The sequence below is a fragment of the Capricornis sumatraensis genome, chromosome 2 (assembly GCF_032405125.1).
Source record: "Capricornis sumatraensis isolate serow.1 chromosome 2, serow.2, whole genome shotgun sequence".
Classification (NCBI taxonomy): Eukaryota; Metazoa; Chordata; class Mammalia; order Artiodactyla; family Bovidae; genus Capricornis; species Capricornis sumatraensis.
In genome coordinates this window covers 117,456,016-117,476,032 of record NC_091070.1, presented here as the reverse complement: position 1 = coordinate 117,476,032, position 20,017 = coordinate 117,456,016, and the positions used below count along the sequence as shown (strand labels likewise).

The 20,017-nt window shown below is 46.4% G+C and overlaps 1 protein-coding gene across 1 annotated transcript; it reads right to left on the bottom strand.

Annotated features, from left to right (window-relative positions):
• Positions 1–715: 715 nt before the first annotated feature.
• On the bottom strand, positions 716–18,088 carry SHE (Src homology 2 domain containing E). The gene is made up of 6 exons (XM_068966396.1): positions 17,483–18,088; positions 14,121–14,247; positions 5,175–5,504; positions 3,146–3,302; positions 2,574–2,693; positions 716–1,084 (listed from the first exon to the last, which is right to left on the bottom strand). Exons 1-6 carry the CDS (start codon positions 18,086–18,088, stop codon positions 856–858), a joined length of 1,569 nt encoding a protein of 522 aa, XP_068822497.1. The 3' UTR covers positions 716–855.
• Positions 18,089–20,017: the final 1,929 nt, after the last annotated feature.

Sequence of the window (20,017 nt, the reverse complement as noted above, 5' to 3'; positions counted from 1 at the left end):
TTTCAATAACTACTAAAATGGACAAAGATGAAACAAAAGAGACTAAAGGTTCTATTATTCAATAACAATTGTTGAGCTTTGTAAATTTTCAGATTTGTTAAAACTCAGAAATGCAATCGTCATTGTGTATCTTATTCTGCAATTTAATTCTATAATTCAGAATTATGGCAATGCTGCCAATGCTTAATTATATTGGTGTTTCTTAAATCACAGGCATCTTCCTTCTTATTTATGCTTATATAACTGATTTGTCAAAAAGAGTCCACAGAAATTGAGAAAACACAAACTTTGCTTTAGAAGGCTGGCCAACAAAATAATCCTTTGGCCAGATTCTAACATTGTGACTTTTTATGGCCTCTGGAGTTGAACTAGGACCCTTAAGAGAGAAAGGTAGTTTTTTCCAAAGTGTCCACTATTACTCATTTTCCACTGTCCATGCTTTTCCCTAAGAAGGGGTCTTATATTACATGCTCTTTGGGTCCGTTTGATCATTTTCTGTTGTTTTATGTAAATGCCAAGTTTGTTGGTTTATTTGGAAATTAGGTATTCCAGGGAATAACTAGTGCATTTTTGGAGAACCTTAAGTACTTCTGGACTCCTGACTTACCTTTCCTGAGGGTCACGTCCCAAATAGATAACCCTACTCCAGGGAGTAGAGGCAACTGGTAAATTATGGTTTCTCGTAATAGAACTGCTTAGCAAGGAGAAAAGGCACAGGTCAGTAACCAAGTGTCATGGAATGGATTCAAGGCCAAAGACTTCTTGACTTCTATATGAAGAGTCCTGCTTCCTCCCAAATATTATGGTGCAGTCCAGCCTTATCCCCTGAGAATCCGGTTGGGTGCTGATGCCCTCCTAGGTGTGAGAGGCTCCGCTGGGGCTTTTGGAGGCTGCACCTTGGTGCAGCTTGCTGTGTACAGGGTAGAGCAAGGTCATGTGCTCTGCCCCCTTGAAGGGCAGTTTCTCACTGGAGTAATAGTGTACCACTTCCGGGATGCTGCCAAAGACAGCACTCGTCTGATTCAGGGTGTACTTGTTGTCTTTGGTCTGAGCCACTATGATGTGGACGCATCCCTGACTAGTCCTGGAACAAAACCAAAATTGAGAAGAAGACATGAATGAGTGAGCAGAGGGATTCCCTCCTCACTGAAAACAATCTCAGCTAGATTCATAGGCCAACAGGTTCCCAGCCACTCCTGGAATTGTTATATACACACACAAGAGCTTTCAGCACTCTAGCAGACTGCACAGAAGCTTCACAACCCTCAGCTACATGTGCATCACCCCTGGGTCATTTATCTTTAACACACACAAGTCATCAGGCACTGGACCAAGAGAAAAAAAAAAAACAAAACTGCCCAGTTCCTCCCCGCAAACTGCCAAACTAGTGCTTAAGCCCAAGAATGAGACCATGAAGGTGAGGTTTAAACTCACCTCTTCTCAAGGCTAGAAAGACATGTGAAAGGTTTCCTCTTTCTTTCCTCCCCAAAGGAAACATTAAGAATAATAATAATAAAACTTGTTTCTTCCTCCCTCCCCCCCCAATCTGGAAACACTGTTTCTGGTTATATATGACAGCTGGCACCGAAGGCTCAAAGATCTAATCCACAAGTACCCGCTTCAGGAACACAGCAAAGCTATTCCTGGTATTGTGTATCTGGTAGCCTATCCCATTTTCTGAGCCATGTTGCTCCCCCCTCAACCTCTTTTCCCCTCCAGTCTGATTGTTTCAGCTGCAGGGGCTCAGCTTCCTCAGGAAGGAAATGCTGTTAGGGCTCTTGACAATGATCCTCCAATATAGCACCACTGAACTCGAGAGCAACGAGAATTTCCATGACACCAGGCTTATTGGAATAAGCCTACCGGGCAAAAACGAATGTTCTGTGTACAGCTGGACAGGGGAGTCATTGCAAGGCACTGTTTCCTTCTTCAACAGAAGAAACTGGTACCAAAATTGCAGTTGGCATTGTGACAATCAAGGAATCTCTGATTTACTTAAAGCCCCAAACACTAGAGAGTAAAAGAACGACTGAACTATCCTGTTAGAAATTTCTTTATCAGAAATTATTTCTCTAAGAAATAATTTAGATCACAAAAGGCAGAAACTAATCAATGTACAATTAAATGAAATAGGGATATTTATCCCTCTTTATCATAAGGCATACTGGGACATTTACCCAACACCAATTTTGAATTCTTTCTTTTTTTGGCTGTACCACATGGCTTGCAGGAACTTAGTTTCTTGACCAGGGATTGAACCTCGGGCCATGGCAGTGAAAGCGCCGAGTCGTCACCGCTGAGCAGCCAGGGAATTCTCTCAATTTTGTATTCTAAACAAAGTATGTCATATTCTGTTGTCCAAGCAAACGCATCTTATTTTCTGTCAATATGTATCCCCGTGCACCATATAAAGTACTGGGTTGACCAAAAAGTGTAAGATCTTACAGAAAAACTCAAATGAAGTTTTTGGCTAACCCAACAATATCTTTTTTGCCTGGTCATTTTCCCATGATAGGAAAGTCTGCACCCCACTCTTGATCCAGACAGGGAGAGCCCAGATGCTTAATACTCACTTGAGTGCAATGGAGTACCTACTGGTTCCTGACTCGCTGTTTCGAACCAGGTACCCAGCTTCTTTGCAGGACTGTAGTCGACTCTCTGCCTCAGCACGGGTGATGGCACCATGATACCAACTGAAAAATGGGGCAGGGGGAGAAACCATGAGCATCAATATCCCAATCCAGACAGGGCCTCATTCCATAAAGCAATTTTGGAAATGAACTTCTCATGAAAGCTCAACAGCCTGGACTAGATCCGGCTTCCCATTCAAAATAGACGAAATGAGATCTGGGTAATCCCGGATCACAAAACCTATCCATCACCCCCTAGAGGGAGTTAACAGGGCTAGAGTCACTTAAAAAGTTTTCACTCTACACAGGGGAATGGAATTTGAGATCCGGTTCTGGGGCCTCATTTTCCCCTAGGCACAAAGGCACTGGGCTTGGAAAATGGGTTTTCACAAATAAGCCCCACCCAGACAAGAGTTCAACACCAGAAAGACTTAAAATGAGCTAGTGTGCCCCACCAAGGCTCTCAACTAGCTACCAGCCACCTTGTGTCACGCGTGTCTGGGGAGGAGACTCACGGCTGCTTCTCCAGCGGCAGGGCTGGGTCCACTCGCTCCCCCTCACTGTGGTCGGTCAGGGCTGGCTTCAAGATCTTCTGGGTCCAGCTCTTCTGCCGGTGGTGCTGCCTCACTGCCTCCTCCTTGACAGAAGGCCGCTCAGAGCCCTCAAACTGAACTGGAAGGAAGGCTCCATTTAACGTCAGAGGCCACTGAGATGACCTACGTACACCTCAAAGAAAAGAACTCGTCTGGCTCATCTTAGGAAAGCAGCTTTCCTCCTTCTTTAATTTGAGCTAAAATGCACTACAAAGGCCCTGGGGTAGCTGAGCTCCTGCTGTCTTTGATATCAGATCATACTGCTAGCGTCCGCACGCACCCACTCTTACTGCAAGATGTTCATTAACAGAGAATGGTGTTAGAACATGAGGAGAAACCACTTCAGTATATTTCAGAACGTACTTTTTAAAAAAAACTGGTCTTTTTGGTATATTTAGAATAGAAGACTAAACAGAGTTTCAGGTAATGACTCCTTCCAAGAGTGTGTGTCATTCTATGAAACCAAATGAAGTTTTCACTATGAAATAATAAAGAGAAAAATCAACTGAGAAATAGCAACTACTAACAGTGTCTTAACAATGCTATGACATCTAGGTTGGATAGAAGATAAAGAGAGAAAAAGAGTAGCATTTAGCACAGAAGTTGGTAACCAGTAGGGATTTGTGGAAAATAATTCTAAAATAAAACAAAACAAAATAAATAAATAAAAATAAAATAAAACAAAAACTGACTTGAGGGTGGGAAGGGAAGGACTGGAAGCCTGGGATTAGCATATTCAAACTAGTATGTATAGGATGGTAAACAACAGGTTCTATTAAACAGCACAGGGAACTATATTCAGTATACTGTGGTAAACCATTATGGGAAAGAATACAAAAAAGAATATATGTATGTATAACTGAGTCACTTTGCTGTACGGCAGAAATTAACACAACACTAAATCAACTATACTTGAATAAAATTATTTTAAAAATTAATGCACACAAAAAGAAAACCTGATTCAAATATGTGTGTGCGCGCACACCCATGCTCAGTCAGGTCTGACTCTTTGGGACCCCACGGACTAGCCTGCCAGGCTCCTCTGTCCATGGGATTTTCCAGGCAAGAATATTGGAGTGGGTTGCCATTTCCTGCTCTAGGGGATCTTCCCTAGTCCAGGGATTAAAACCACATCTCGAGTCTCCTGTAACTGGCAGGCGGGTTCTTTACCAGCTGAGCCTCAGGGAAAGCCCATCTGGGCTCAAATGTTTGCTATCAAACAAATTACCTGTTCCATTCACCCTTTACATTGACGACAGTTTTAATCAAAAGCACAGCTTTACTGTTAGAGGGAAAAGATATCCCGAACTTTTACAAAGGCAAAAGAAATTAGGTGGCCAGGTAAGTAGACAAACTATGTCTTGGGAGAAGCAGGAGGGAGACTGACCTTTAGTATCTATTGACAATCTACTCAGCAACTTCCTCTTAAGTTATTAAAAACAGTTCACAGCTGAAGAATTGGTTCCTTTAGGAGGATTTTCGACAGGGAAAAAAAAAAGCTAGCTTCCTCCTGCTTTCCAACCACCTCTGCTATAGTCCACTTGATCCACTACTGCCATCTTACTATAAACAGAAGTGTGAACAGGTTGGAGGCACAGCACCAAGAGTTAGAAGAAGCTGCTCTCAATGTGACAGCTTTTAGTGGTGATTAGATAAGGTTTTTCCCGTAGTGATTTAAGGCATTTCCCAAACAGTTGCACACTGCAAGGATAAAGGGAAATGAAGATGCCCAGAAAGATAGAGGACCCCTTGCAACATTAAGGGGTCTTCTTCAGTCCTGTTCTTTCAACCATAGCCTAATTTTTATCTTCCCACGTCATCAAATTTCTTGGAAAAAGAAACTCGCAGTCGAGGAACACAAAGAAAAGCGCCTTGGCTGAACGGGCGGGCGGGGGTTTTCCAGCAGGGAAGCTGAAAGAAGGCAGGAGCGGGACAAGGACCCAGCCCTCACCCGATAGCGCCCGCACGATCTGCTCCTTCTTCCACTCCCAAGGCTGCTCGTACTCGGCCGCGGGCCTCTCGTCGTCCTGGGGCAGCCGTCCGTGGCTGTCCGGGGGCAACCTCGCCTTCCGCTCCGGCCCCTCGGCGGCGAACGCGCCCGCCTCGGCCGCCGGCTCATAGGGCGTGTCGTACAGTTGCGGCGGCTTCCCCAGCAGCTCCTTGGAGCTTCGGCGCTTCGCCAGAGCCTCGGGCTTCGGGCCGTTCTCTCCAGGCTCGCACGGGCTGTCGAGCAGCTGAAGCGCCTTCACCAGGGGGTCTTTGGAACCTCGTCGTCTGATTTCTGAAAAACACATACCGCACAGACTACTTTGGAAGAAAATGTACCGTGGAAGCCCGGTGATGCACCGAATCACCGCTTCTCTTCCAACCAGACCGGTCCGTCAGGTTGGAAGTGTCGGAGGACACCTGGATTGTTGCTGACCGAGGGTTGGGGGTGGGGAGGGCCCTACAACTTCCCGCCAGTCCCCTGAGCCAGATGCAGGATCAGTCCCCTGAGCCAGATGCGGGATCAGTCCCCTGAGCCAGATGCGGGATCAGTCCCCTGAGCCAGATGCGGGATCAGTCCCCTGAGCCAGATGCGGGATCAAGTCCAGGCGTTAGGGAATCACAACGGAAGGCAGGCCTGCCTCTGGGGCCGTGTGGCTGGAGAGAAGGGGCCTCAGGGGACCTGCTCCATAGTTCCTGGTCCCCCTGTCTCCACCTTTGAGTATGGGTCATCTTCAAAGGAAGATATTGTTAGGAAGCTGAGAGCAAAGTATTTTAATAAAAATTGTGTGTCTACTATATTCAAGCACTGGGCCACATCCATTGAGGGAAGATATTTAGGTTCATTAGACAGAGTTCTTGACTTCAAGGTGGTTTCGACCTAGTGATGCGTTTACAAATAATACTTAACAGGCTAACAAGACAGAATGTTGTTGGTTCAGTCACTAAGGCATATCTGACTCTTTGAGACCCCATGGACTGCAGCATGCCAGGCTTCCCTGTCCTTCACTATCTCCCGGAATATGTAAAAGAGTTGTTAGGGGGAAAAACAAAATAATATCTCAAGAGCTAACATTTAGCAATAGTGTACCATGCATTACATATTTTTTTCTAAGTGCACTGTAATTTTCACAACTGCCCTATGAGGTGGACACTATTAGTTCCCTATATAACAGGACAAAACTGAAGCACAAAGAGTTTAAGGAAATTGCTCAAGACGGCAAGTGCAAAGCCTGGATTCAAAGGCAGGAAGTTGGGCTCTAGAAGCCATACTCTTAGCCACTACTCTTGGATTGATTCCAAGTGGAAGAGAAATGGAAGATGCATTGACTTTGATGGAGGAGGTCTTTTCCAGTGGAGGAAGCTGCCTGAGTGAAGATATGGAGGTGGGAACGAGAAAGGGCTTGTTCCCATCACAGAGAATCGAGAGAGAAGTTCAAAGGACAGAAGACCAGGAGAGGAGAGGTGGTATGGGAGAGGAAGCTGGAAAAGGCAGGACAGGCACCAAAGTGGAGAAATTTTAAAAGCCAGAATTAAAAAGTTTCAATTGTTCTGTATACAGTAGTGAACCATTACAAGTTTTTAAACAGGTAGTAACAATTATTATATAATTGTTATAATTGTATATAATTAACAACTATATAAATATCTCTCTCTATATATATATATATTTTTTTTTTTGCTGGAAGAGAACTCCAACACAGCGCACAAGATAGAATAAAGGTATGCTCTGAATGGAAGCCTAGAAATAAATGCAAATATCTGATGCAAATCCTCTATCCACCCGATAACCAGCCAGCGAGCCCCAGTGGGAAAGCAGCAGCAGAGTCTGGGGACTGAGTAGCTCAGGGCCCAGAGGCATCATGTGTTGTTTAGTTGCTCAGCCGTGTCTGAATGAATCTGCAGCCCCATGTACTGAAGCCTGCCAGGCTCCTCTGTCCATGGAATTTTCCAGGCAAGAATACTGGAGTGGGTTGCCATTTCCTCCTCCAGGGGATCTTCCCAACCCAGGGATCAAACCCACGTTATGTCTCCTGGATTGGCAGGCGATTCTTTACCACCAGCGCTATCAAAGGCCAACTCAAGCATTGTGCTGTGGTTTCCTCTAAATGCCCATGAGGAAGCCTTTAGTCTGTCTACCCGGTCACAGTGAACAGGACCTTTTTAAACACAAACATCGCATCACTTGCCATCCCATAGGCTCTCAACGGTCCACTTACAAAGTGCTAACTGCTCAGCATGGCACGGGACACTTCTGTAGTCACATCACTGCCTACTTCCCTCTCTTATTTCATCTCTCAACAGCACCCTATCCCCCCTGAAATCCAATTCTTTGTTCCAACCAAACAGAACTTAAGTTCCCTGCACACTGCACTGTTTTATGCCCACGGCGTGCTGATGATCTTCTAACCCTCTGGAGTCTGGCCTAGCATCTCCTCTCTCCGACTGACCTTCTCCAATGCCCCAACTTCCCCCCGGGTGGTACTGCTTCATCAATTCACTCTCACCTTGTACTTCTCTCAGTGTGTGGATTTATTTGTTGACGTGTCTGAACTTCCAATTTGGTGGAGACTGCTAGGCCAGGGACCCCCCATGTCTCGTTTGACTTTGTAGGAAACAGCTGTGCTAAATAATTATTGGATGATGGATGGGAGGAGGGAGCGAAGGGAAGGAGTTCTAGAACTTCTCCGGGCAGGTGACAACATACATCTGGAGCTCAGCAGAGAGATGAAGGTCAGGGGTACATGTCAAGGATCACACATGGATCATGGTTGGTAAGAATCAAAGCAATCATCAGAGAAAAGGAGACCGATTAGAAAGGAAAGGGGATCAAAAGCAGAATCTGGGACTTCAGTTAAGGCTGGATAAAACAAGTGTCACCAAAAAAGGCTGAGGAGGAATGGTCAGGTAAGGAAGAAGAGAATCAGGAGACTTACAACGCCACAGAAACAAGGCAAAGTGAAACTTTCTACAAGTAACCGGAAATGGGCATGGTGACGGAGAAGGACCACTGACTCCATCAGACTTCTATAACAAGGAAAGGATGGTAAATGAAACACTCCAGGGGAAAGTTATTAAAATCAGGACATTAATTCAAAGGGGCAAAATTTACTTGTAGGATGGGGTTATAACTCTGCTGGATAGGGGCCCTTTGCGGCAGCTGGATCCTATAAAACTGCAGGTCTGGTGCACAGAATCACCTGGGGGAGCTTTAGTGAAGACTCAGGCCTGGGTCCCTTCAACACAGGTCCTGATTAACTGAGCTGGGGGGGCTTCCCTGGTGGCTTGGTGGTAAAGAATCTGCCTGCCAAGCGGGAGACATGGGTTCCATCCCTGGGTAGGGAAGATCCCCTAGAGAAGGAAATGGCAACCCCACTCCAGTATTCTTGCCCAGGAAATCACATGGACAGAGGAACTTGGTGGGATACAGTCCACAGGGTTGCAAAGAGTCAGACATGACTTAATAACTAAACAACAAAAATCTGGCAGCCGGAGCTGTAAAAGCTCCCCCAGGTGATTCTACTAAGATAAGCCTGAGATGCACTCCCATTCCACCTGGGTCGCCACCTCAGTTCCTCCTGCGCTCCAGGACTAATCTCATCATTGCTAGCCCCAGCCCAAGGAGAAGGGTTCCCCTAGCATGAAAATCTCCACATCCGAAAGTGAGAGCTGAGGACCATTCCCCACCCCCAGGCCAGGAAGGTGCCTCGGGTTGTTTGAGGTCTCCAACATCTCCGGTCCAAGCCTCTTGACTTTCAATCGACAGCTTTTTTTCTTCACTGCTTATTCTAGATGGCGTTATGGAAAACAAGAAACAAAAAAACACACTCTGCTCTTGGTTCAATTAAGATAAGGCTGGAATTTTTGAAAAAGAACTTTTCTACAGAACTAGGAAAGAGAAAACACAAAGGCATTCAAAGGACAAATTTAGAATTTTAAAGTTTCTGATCAAAGCCTAACTTTATTCTCTGTTTAGACTGGCAGAGGCTGGGGAAACCTTTCCCAAAGTCCTCACCTCAATTCTGTCCAGGTTGAACTAAATGGAGAAAGAGTTGAGTCCAACCTTAAGATAGAAGCAGCCCTGTGCACAGGAAATTTCAATGAGTCTGGGTTAAAATGATGTACCCTGATTAAAATCTTGAGTTCTTATTTCACATGTATTTGGGTCTTACTTTTACGAAGAGGGCTTTGTATTCCTTCTAGCTTAGATAGTCAGCGCACACTTAGAGCTCTGGGAAAAACACTGGAAGGCATACAGCTGAGAATGTTCCATCCCAGGATGATCCGGCGTTGGGGTGAAATCTGAGGAGTACGATCTTTTAAAACAATATTTAATTAGAGGGGAAAAAAAGGGCTTAAGCACAAGGCCTCTCTGCCCCTTGAAGGGGAGTCACCTTCGAGCCCATTCCAGCACCTGGCTGCCCCCAACCTGAGGCGCCATAGAAACAGAAACAATCGCGGGGCTGCAAGCCGACCCTTCCTGCAGCAGAATAGCCCCTGACGTGCAGAGCTGGCTTCGAGAGGAAACGAGCCTGAGAAGGAGGAAATGGCCAGAGGAAGCTACACCCTGGCTCTGCCGATAGAGGCCATTTACCACGGCAGACAACAGAATGCAGCCAGTGGGCTGCAGATAAACACCCATTTCACCAAGGGCTGAACCGAGGCCTGACCTGTGCCAGCTCAAAACTGCAACTGGGTGTCGAGAAACACGACATGGGCTGAAAAGTTTTCCCTTCTCAGTTTCCAACTGTAGCTGTTCAGAATTATGCCATTTATATTTAAAAACATCAGAAGACCAAGACTTCTTTTGTTGTTAAATTATCTAGTTAGCAATTAATAGTTCCTATACTTGTTCAGGGGTTTCCCTAATGGCCCAGTAGTAAAAAATCTGCTTGTAATGCAGGAGACCTGGGTTCCATCCCTGGGTTGGGAAGATCCCCGAAGAAGGAAATGACAACCCATTCCAGTATTCTTGCCTGGGAAATCCTATGGACAGAGGAGCCGTGCAGGCTACAGTCCATGGGGTCACAAAAGCGTCAGATACAACTTAGAGACTAAACAATAACATACTTGTTAAGAATTCTCTTTAAAAATGGAATTCTCTTTCCAAAGTGTCTAAATAATTGTGATATCTTCCATGGATGCATGTACGAGGCATGCTGCACCTGCATTTCTGTGAAGCCCAGTGCAATGCAGCAAGAGATGCTAGCCCATTTTCACAGATGAATAAACTGAGGCTGTGCAGTAGTCAGCGGGGCAGCCCACTGCCTCCAGAGCCCTTGCTTTCTCTACCATATCTTACTTTATGCCTCAAAGATTTAATGTAGAATATTACTTACAATTTTTGTAACATACCTTTTCCCTTAGTCCATTTCATGTATTCAAAACATCAGACTTAGAGCCCTGTAAAGCTCCATGTTCCCCTTAGAATCAGATATAGGGGTCCTTTATCAGTGCTCAAGCTTTTGATTTAAAATTAACATTTTCCTATCAAACAAATCTAAATATCTGAACAAAAGCAGGTATAAATCAGAAGTCCTGAAACTTAAGTTTAACAAACAAAATACAGACAAAATAAGTAAATCAAAAAGTCTTCTGTCTTTTCCATAATGGACAGTTTTTTAAACGGAGGTTGTCCTTTAGATTTGACTGTCTATACCAACCAGTAAAACCATTTGGAGGCAAAAACCAAAATTTAAAGATACTTATGACTGGAGCTCTGTAACTAAAACCAAAGGGTGCTGGGTGACGTGGTATCCCAACTCTCCAACTGCATAACTGGGACACGTTATTGAATCTTTCTGTACCTTAGCTTCCTCCTTTGTCAATCAGACACTTCTAACGCCCACCACACAGGATGGTAGGATTTGTAAGGTAACCTGGCAACTTGGCACCTAGGAGACACTCAACTTGTGTGACAATCAACTGCAGAAGGAACTCACGTGCTGAACGACGGCTCATCTTAGGAAACTCTGAAAAACTCTCCCAATGCTAATGTTTTCATTTGGTGGAAAAAACTCATCACGCTAAATTAAGTAGAACGTTTCTGCTAATTATTTAGCCAAAATGTTCCTGCAAATTTAGCAGAAGAACAACAGGTTTAAACTAATATTGCCTCATATTCACTGTCCTATCTTTTTCATAAAACAATCCTTCGGATAACTCTAAGTGAGAATTTACTCAGAAATTTACAAATCTTTAGCTTTTAAAAGTTAAGAGCAAAGTTTTGGGCAAAGGGAAATCTGGGGAGTCTGGGTCCCACAGTTACTTGGCCACAGGAAAGTAATGAATGCCTCTTAATTTCTATCCCTCCCGCTTCCTGAGGCAGATCATGATTTTCATTCTTTTCTTCCCCGCATTTAGCACATTTCTCAGTGATGATTTTTCTGCTATTAGGTCTGTTGGACCCTTGGGTTGTAAATTTCATAACGACCTGGGACCTGTGCATCTTGTTCCTTGGATGCCCGGAGCCTAGTGTAGGACCTGGAACATGGCAAAGAGATGCCTGGGAAATTTTTGTTGGCTGTTACAAAATACCATCATGAACACTGTTCTACACATCCAAGACATTGTTGAAATCAGGCATGTTACTCCCATTTCACAGGTATTAAAAAGGCAGTACAGAAACTGGGAGCGCCACAATTAAATTATATTTATCAGAATCCTCTCTATCTTCTGCAGAAATTCTGAAATAAACAATTTTGTTTATTCCCCTAAGATTTCTCAAGAAATATGAGACATTCTGAACTTGGACTTTGACAAGCCTTACAGGGAGCAAACTGAATAAAAAAGGTAAAAGGAAAAAAAAAAAAAGAAAACCCACCCAGTAGCAAATCTTTTATTTCCAGCTTCCGGTAAACTCACTTCCTGTTATTCTGTCCAGCTGTGTAACCTATGTGTAGAATAAGAGGTATATCCTCTACATTAATTGAGTACGTGTTTTGTGATATGTATTTTAAATGAAGTATATTTTAAAATTCACCAATATAAATTTTTTTTAAAAGAGCAAAGGAAAAATATTATAATTCTTGAGTTACTAATTAAAATTTTTAATAAATTTGAATTTATTCTCTAATTGAATGTATTAGTGTTACATTCCTAAATACATTTGTTCCTATAAACTGTTTAAAACAAAGCCTGGGACTTAATATGTGCTCCAATATTAAATGCTAGCTACTTCTATTATTACGTTTATTTCATATTGGACACTGACTTTTATTTATTTAATTTAAAAATTTTATTTTTTTCTGGAAAAGCAACAAGTTACATACAAACTTTTGACTTCTAAATACAACTTTCTTTGTGAGTCTGAGTGGAAAGATGCCTTGTTGCTGTTCTTGCTGTTTAGCTGCTAAGTCGTGGGGACTCTCTGTGACCCCATGGACTGTAGCCTACCAGACTCCTCTGTCCATGGGACTTCCCAGGCAAGAATACTGGAGGAGGTTGCTATTTATGTGTAAAGTTTAAAATGCTTTTGCATATACCATTTCAAATGTGTCCTGGGGCACTTTGGTGTAGAAACCATACCATTCAGTCTGGAGTGGGAAGATCTGGGTTCTAATTCATGTTCTGTCTCTTAAAGAGCCTTACGAACATCTTATGCGAGTCAGAAACTCTTTGGTCTTATTTTCCACCCTGTAACAAGGGGTAGTATTAGCGTCCCCTAGTTTTCAGGATTTTGTGAGGATTATATGGGGGGAAATTATTCATTTTTAAAAAGCAAAGTACTTTCCCTACTATCAGTGTGGATCCATAAGAAAACGGAACAAACACGCCCCCCCAAATCTCAGATAATATAAACAACTTATCCCAATTAAAGAGAAAGAGAGGAATAAACATCAAAGGACAAAGAAAAGTGAATTAAAGCAAAACATTCTTTTTTTTTCCAGAAAGGGTTTTCCCTCAGTTTTATGTAAAAGAAAATCTTTCCCCCTATTCCTTTCAAGTCTCTGGTATTTTTTAGAATTCTAAGTTCATTTTCACTTCCTTTCATTCACAGATTTCAGTAGAGGTCACAGTCCAGTGGCCTTCAGGGCCGCAGCCTGGCCAGGGTGCACCCCCCAAATGCGGTGCCTTATCTCTGTGAGCAGAGAGCAGGGGACAGAGCAGCGCCTTCCTGCTGCAGCTCCGGCTCTGAGGCCTGTCCTGACCCTTCCAGGGTGCTATGGCTCCCCTCCTGCTCCACTTTCCTGAGACTATGCTTATGGAGCCCGCGCTTGACAGCCTTTCAATCTGTTTTTAAACAGAAGAGACAAAATCTTTCATGTGTGACCAATTATTCCTCTCCCAGACATGAAACCCAGGACATGTGAACAAGGCTCCCTTGAGTCAGCCCTTAGAAACAGCAGTTTTTCATTAGGGAGTACAGAAAACTTACTCTAAAATTTCACAAAGAAATCTAAATAATTAGTTTAAGTACTGTTTACACCAACTTAAGAAAATTATGAATAAAAGGAAAAGTATGACACCCAAAAAAATGACAAGAGTGTCTGCTCAACTTATAAGTCAGAATTATTCCCCCTTGGTACAGATTCATGACTCCCATTATGGATGTCAAAGTTTTGTCAGTGGCCAACAGGTGTGTTTAAATTATCTGAAAACTGGAGATCACATCCTGAGAAGATCTGCAAATTCACAAGTGTCACTTTGCATAGAATTAGAAAAACTTTAAAGACCGCCCCCCCACCCCCGGCAAATTCTAAAACTGAAGGATACAAAACCATTAAGGATGTTAGCTAGATATTTTGACTTTAGTTTTGGATCTAATTTCTGTTCCTTCCCCACAGGAGGATCTGATAAAGTTCCGTCACCTCTCTTCCCCAAATATACACTGCTTCCTATTTATTAATTTTTTTACTACATTCCAAGTTGAGTGCGAGATTTCAGTATAAAGCAGCTCCTGGTTACAAACCTGTTATCATTTGCTGGGCATCATAGGGTTCCATATAACCGTCGTTCTCCCCTACTCTCTCTGCATCCCTTTGACCTTTCGTCCGTTTAGCATCGTAAGGGTCAGCATAGTCTTCTAAAATGATGACCTGTAAGAAAACCAGACAGGGAAGTTGCTAACAATTATCACATACCAGAGTGACAATGGTATCAAAAAAGTTACTAAAAACCTGCAGACCCCAAAAGAGTTCAAAACTTCCAACCAGTTCTGAAGAGCTTTTGCACTTGATCACATTTATTATCCACCCAGCTGGACAAACATTTGGTTTATTTTGGTAGTATAATTGATTGGCAACAATCCATCCAAGCTCTCCTGCTTATCCCCAAGGCTCTTTTCACTTCCCTCTCTCTCCCCAGGCAATAAGGCATTTGCTGGTTAAAGTGTGGCAGGGTGGATGGCAGAGGGTGGAAGATATCTATGCCTTTAGAGTAGAAGAAAATTAACTGGTCTACTACCTCTTCTATGATTTTGTTTTTTTTTAAAAATGCCAACTATTTGAGCAACATAGCCATGGTAAGTCAGCTCATCACTCACTGATACTGCACGTCCACTGGCACTGGCTAGGCACTGAGAGGGAATAAAATAAGACCAAGACCTTCTTCTCGTCCTCAAGGAATTTGTAACAGCTCTAAAGAAATAGGCTTCATAATAAGAAGCCTAAGAAACAGGTCAGAGCTAAACAGTACTGTGGGGGTTCTAGGTTCAATGATGTACAAAGCACTGATTCTCATAGACAACAATCAGGTAGTTTTTTAAAAAATAGTATTTCTTTAATTTTTTGGTTGCACTAGGTCTCTACTGCTGTGCGTGGATTTTCCCCATTTGCGGTCAGGGGGCTGCTCTTCATTGCGGTGCAAGTGCCTCTCATTGCTCCTCCTGTTGAGGAGTACCTAGGCACACAGGCTTCGGCAGCTGCGACATTCAGGCTCAGGAAGTTGCTCGCAGGCTCTAGAGTGTGGGCTCAGAAGTTGTAGAGCAGGAGCTTAGTTGCTCTGAGGCACGTGCAATCTTCCTAGCCCAGGGGTCGAACCCGTGTCCCCTGCACTGGCAGGCGGGTTCTTATCCACTGTGCCACCAGGGAAGTTTTCATCCGTGTTTGTGACAGAAAGCATCCATCCTTCCAAAAACAGGAAGGTGCCTGGGAAGGTGGTGTGAGTGCAATCGTTCTGTAGTGCTGCAGCTGAGTGACAATGTGGGAGCCTGCGTCTAACAGGTACTTCTCAGGGAGGAAGAGTTTCATGGAAATTTTATGGAGAAAAGATATATCCTTTCTGAGGGGGCGGAGAGGGGCTGCACTGCAAGGCACCCAGGATCTTAGTTCCATGACCAGGGTAAGAACCCCTGCCTCCTGCAGTGCAAGCTCAGGGTCTTAAATGCTGGACCACCAGGGAAGTCCCAAGAAACATTCATTTTTAAAAAACACAGCACTTCCCCTATTATCAATGTGGCTCCACAAATAAACAGCTGCTGCTGCTGCTAAGCTGCTTCAGTCGTGTCCGACTCTGTGTGACCCCATAGACGGCAGCCCACCAGGCTCCGAGGATAGTATAAATAAAGTATGTATTCCAGTTAAAGAGAAAGAGAGGGATAAAAAAAACCAAAGGTGAATCAAAATTAAGGGAAGAGGCCCAGCCCTTCATACAATCTCTGATTATATTCTCCAAAGAGTTCACAGAGATGTGCCACCGGGGCTGGGAAAGAAATCCAGGTAAATGGGGAGAAGTGAGGAGGAGGGGGCCACCTGGATGAGAGTTCTCTTCCTGGGCGGAGATGGCCTAAGAAACTTCAGACATCGAGAAGCAATGGCCATGAAAATAACTGGGCAGTCACTGCAGAAGACTGCGGTCACCACTCACTCTCTCACTCCATGCTTCTTGCCCGTTCAGGCGTCCTGCATCCCCAAGGTGCAACGAGGAGCAAGCAGCATGATACTCAGCACTCGGCTGCAAGGTGCTTACGATCTAGGTAAACACACAGAGACCACTGACTAATGTCTGGGTGAGCTGGCCATCTTCCATGCTGTAAATACCTGGACAGAACAAACGGAGGGATGAACAGAAGGCCCAGTGCAGACACACATTATGTGCTGCCTGCCCCTGCCCCCACCCAGAGAGGCAGCATGTTTGAAGCCTGGGCAAGAGAAAGTCCTCATGACAGGAAGTGATCACCTGGGCTAGAGTCTGAGAGCGGGGTGTAAGCTTTCTCTCTCCTCTTTTTAAAAACAAACAAAACCCCAACTCATCTCTGTACGAACGAAGTGGGTCTCTTCAAGCTTCTTTTCTTAACTGTCTCACATTGGACAGTACCCAGAAAACCTCTGGCATGTAAGAAGCAGGAAACACCTTCTCTCCTGATCTGTAATTTCCTTCAGGGCATTTCCTTGTCCTGTTCTGTATCCTCCACAACCCAAGCCCTTAGAACCCCTTGCCCCCTATCCTACATGGCTCCTGCACAGCAAATGTTCACAGGATGAATGCTGCTGCCGCCGCTGCCAAGTCGCTTCAGTTGTGTCCGACTCCATGCGACCCCACAGATGGCAGCCCAGCAGGCTCCTCTGTCCCTGGGATTCTCCAGGCAAGAATACTGGAGTGGGTTGCCATTTCCTTCTCCAATGCATGCAGGCATGCTAAGTCGCTTCAGTCGTGTCTGACTCTGTGTGACCCTAAGGACAGCAGCCCACCAGGCTCCTCTGTCCACGGGATTCTCTAGGCAAGAATACTGGAGTGCTTTGCCACTTCCTTCTCCAATGGGATGAATGAAAGGGCTGTAAACTTAGGGTGCTAGTGAAGCGTGGAGAAACTCTATACTGGGTAAAAGTGCAAGGAATGATGGAGTTTCCAGCAGAGAAGGTGGGTAGTGGCTAATCCACTCCCTGGAGCTTTAAAATTTATACTTAAGCAGTTTAAAGGTGACCATTCCTTATGCTCAAGAAGAATAAAAGTTATACATAAGTCTAGCTTTGCAATTCTCCTGGATTTGTAAATTAAAATACACAACATCTACAAGGGAGTCAAATTCAACAAAGCACCCGCTTGTTTCATTCAATTATTCTTCTAAACTGATAACAAAATTAAATGGAAAGTACATTTCTGCCAAGTTGCCAAGGCTAGAATAAGAATTTTTCAAGATTAAACAAACAAATGATTTTAAATTGTCATCATTTAAAATGATGACTTAGCAGTCATCAATGTCAGAAGGGGAAAATATATCCTCATCTTCTCTGAGGTATAAAAAACCTTAGAGTTCAGCAGGTTCACGATGCTCCCTTCCCACTGTTAGGCTTCAGTAGGGCAGAGGTGGTCCAAGGGAGATCGTACTCTTACCGTGTCTTGCTGCTTAATAATCTTGCCCTTGTCCAGTTCGGGGCCCAGAGACGAAGGGGAAGAGGACGCGGAGGAAGAGCTGCTGCTGCTACTGCTGCTACTGCTACTGCTGCTGGGGTAGTTGCTCTTCCCGTTCTTCTCCTGAGTGTCCACTTTGATGAGCCTGTTGATGTAGGTGCTGCAGCCTGAGCTCTTGGCCGCGCCCCGGTGGGGCTCCTCCTCGGTGGTCCGGGAGTTTTTGCGGCCTTTGCCCGCGGCGGCCTGAATCAGGCTCTGCAGGCTATCCCGGGACAGCCGGCTGTCCTTGGGGGGGCCGACCCCGGCCCGACCGCTGCCCAGCTCGGCCGCTGAATTCTTGCGGCCCTTGCCCGGGGCGGGCCCGGAGCCGCCCGCCTCCGAGTTCTTGCGCAGTTTGCCGCCTCCCCCGCCGCCGGGCTTGGCCCGCTCCGACACGGTCTTCAGGTTCAGGGGGAACTCCTTGAACCACTTGGCCGCCATGAGGGGGGCCCGGCCGGCGCGGCTCAGGAGCGTCGTGGCCGCGAAGCAGGCGAGCGAGGAGGCCCAGCTTAGACACGGAGAGGCGCCAGGGACCGGGGGCCACTGCATTCCCCGGGGCTGGGTTGCTGGAGGCTGCGGCAAGGCCCCGCGACGGCTGCTCTGCTGGTCCCCGGCCGGCCGTCGCCCACGCCCCGCAGGGTGGGGTCCCTACGGCCCGGAGCAGGGGGCTCAGGGCGCCGAGCGGGCGGACGCGGGCCGCCGCTCCGGACACGGACGGCGACAGGCACGACGCACCGGGGCTCCGCCCGAGGTCGTCTTCAGCGCCTGCACGGCCGGGGGTTCCGCGGCTCTCCGGAGGCGGCGGGCGCCGGGGGCTTCCCCTGCTTTTTCCTCCAGAAGTGGGAGAGGCCGGGCACGGAAGCCCCGGGACAGCCCTGCCCACACTCTCGGGGACCAGGGGGGACGGAGCGGAGGCGGCGGGAGTGTCCCCGGCAGCGCGACGGACGGTGGGCAGCCAGCGGGCCGACCGCCCCCTCCGCGCGCCCCTCCCCTCCGAGGCTGGCGCCTCCCCGCGCGCCACCTCCCGCCCAGATCCGGGGGCGCCGGGGTCAGCGCCTTTGTAGAGGCGGGTCTGGGGGTGCATGTTCAGGGGAAGGTAGCAGCAGCTTTACGTGCTGACCGGTTGTGCCCGCGTGGTTAGGGCCTCCCATTTTTTGCACAAGCAGCTCCCCATCACCACCGAGCGGGTCTCGACAAGGCGCTGTCTTCAAGCTCAGCTCGAGTGCGCCACGTGCACCTCTCCAACCCAGGATGGGAGCTCTTCCACTCCCAAAAGAGCTAGAGGTGCGTCGCGGTCACTCGCTCCACTCTCTCTGCAAGCATATTTTGGGGATGTGTGTGGGAGAGTGCCTACTAAAAGCAGGGGAAGAGGCCGCGGGCACTGGCCCAGGAGCCGCTGCAGCTACGGTCCCGGTAGAACGGCTGGCTCCTCGCCGAGAGCACCCAGCTTTTCCCGCCCCACCGGGGCTGCAGCCGCGGCGGGGGATTGGCTGCGGAGGAGTGGCCCCGCCCCGCGCCCCGCTGGCGTCGGAGGAGGCGGAGTTCCCAGAGAGGAGGCGCGAAGGCTTGGTGTCTGGGCCGCTGGCTGGACGCACCTGGCCCGGCAGAGGTACGGTTTGTTGGTTCCCGGCCCCGGGCTGCCGGACGGGGAGTAGCGGGCGTCGGGAGGCACTTGAGGAAACTGCACTCCTCATTTTCACTCTAGGGTGGTGGGACGAAAGTTCGCCCTCGAACTTTATCGCTTGCTTTCGCCTGGCGGCAGAGCTAATTTTTTAGGGGGGTTGGCGGGTGGGAGTGGACCGCAGAGACTGCATCCGTGCAGCTGGGGAGCATTTCGTGCAGTACTGCGGGGCACTTTATGTGAAAAGACGCCTCTGCCATCTTCCTCCCTTTCGAAGCAGTTTAAAAACTTTTTAGCTTAAAAACCTGAAAGCGCTGTTGAGGCTAACGCAGTATGTTCTAAATCCATTACAGACCGTGGAAGCTGAATGGACTTTCAGACTACCTGGTTACGGCCTCCGAGCCTCCAGGACTTCGTTTGTACAGTGGGGTGATAATGACAAGTTCTGAGAGTTTCCGTGAGGATTAAATGAGACTGTGCGTTAGCCGTTTAGTTAGCATAGCACCACAGGCCCTTGAAAGCATCCTTGAAAAATTTATGCTGGGCCCTTGCTTGGAAGTGTTGTTGCCGGCCCTGTTCCAGAAGCCCGTAAACTTCCAGGGATTACCAGAAATTTGGGAGTAACACCTGTAGCCTGATTCTGCCCACAAACCTGTTTTTATTCATCAATAGTTCAGCCTTTGAATTATCTTAATCATTGTTAGCTCTATTTAAATTGAGCAGCTGCTAGAGCAGTTTCTTTCTACAGCTGGAAACAATTCAAAGCAGAGTTACTACATTCTTTTAAAATTTAACGTTTTAATTTTTGTTTTTCCTTAAGTAAAGAAAAAAATTCCTTCAGAATGACTTTGAAAAAA

Bases quoted from the DNA above. Each gene is read 5' to 3' on its own strand.
- SHE (XM_068966396.1), bottom strand. From the start codon at position 18,088: ATGCAGTGGCCCCCGGTCCCTGGCGCCTCTCCGTGTCTAAGCTGGGCC. The intron at 14,248-17,482 runs GTAAGAGTACGA...GTTTTCTTACAG, and splicing joins TTATTAAGCAGCAAGACACG to GTCATCATTTTAGAAGACTA. The intron at 2,694-3,145 runs GTGAGTCTCCTC...CCCATTTTTCAG, and splicing joins CTGCCGCTGGAGAAGCAGCC to TTGGTATCATGGTGCCATCA.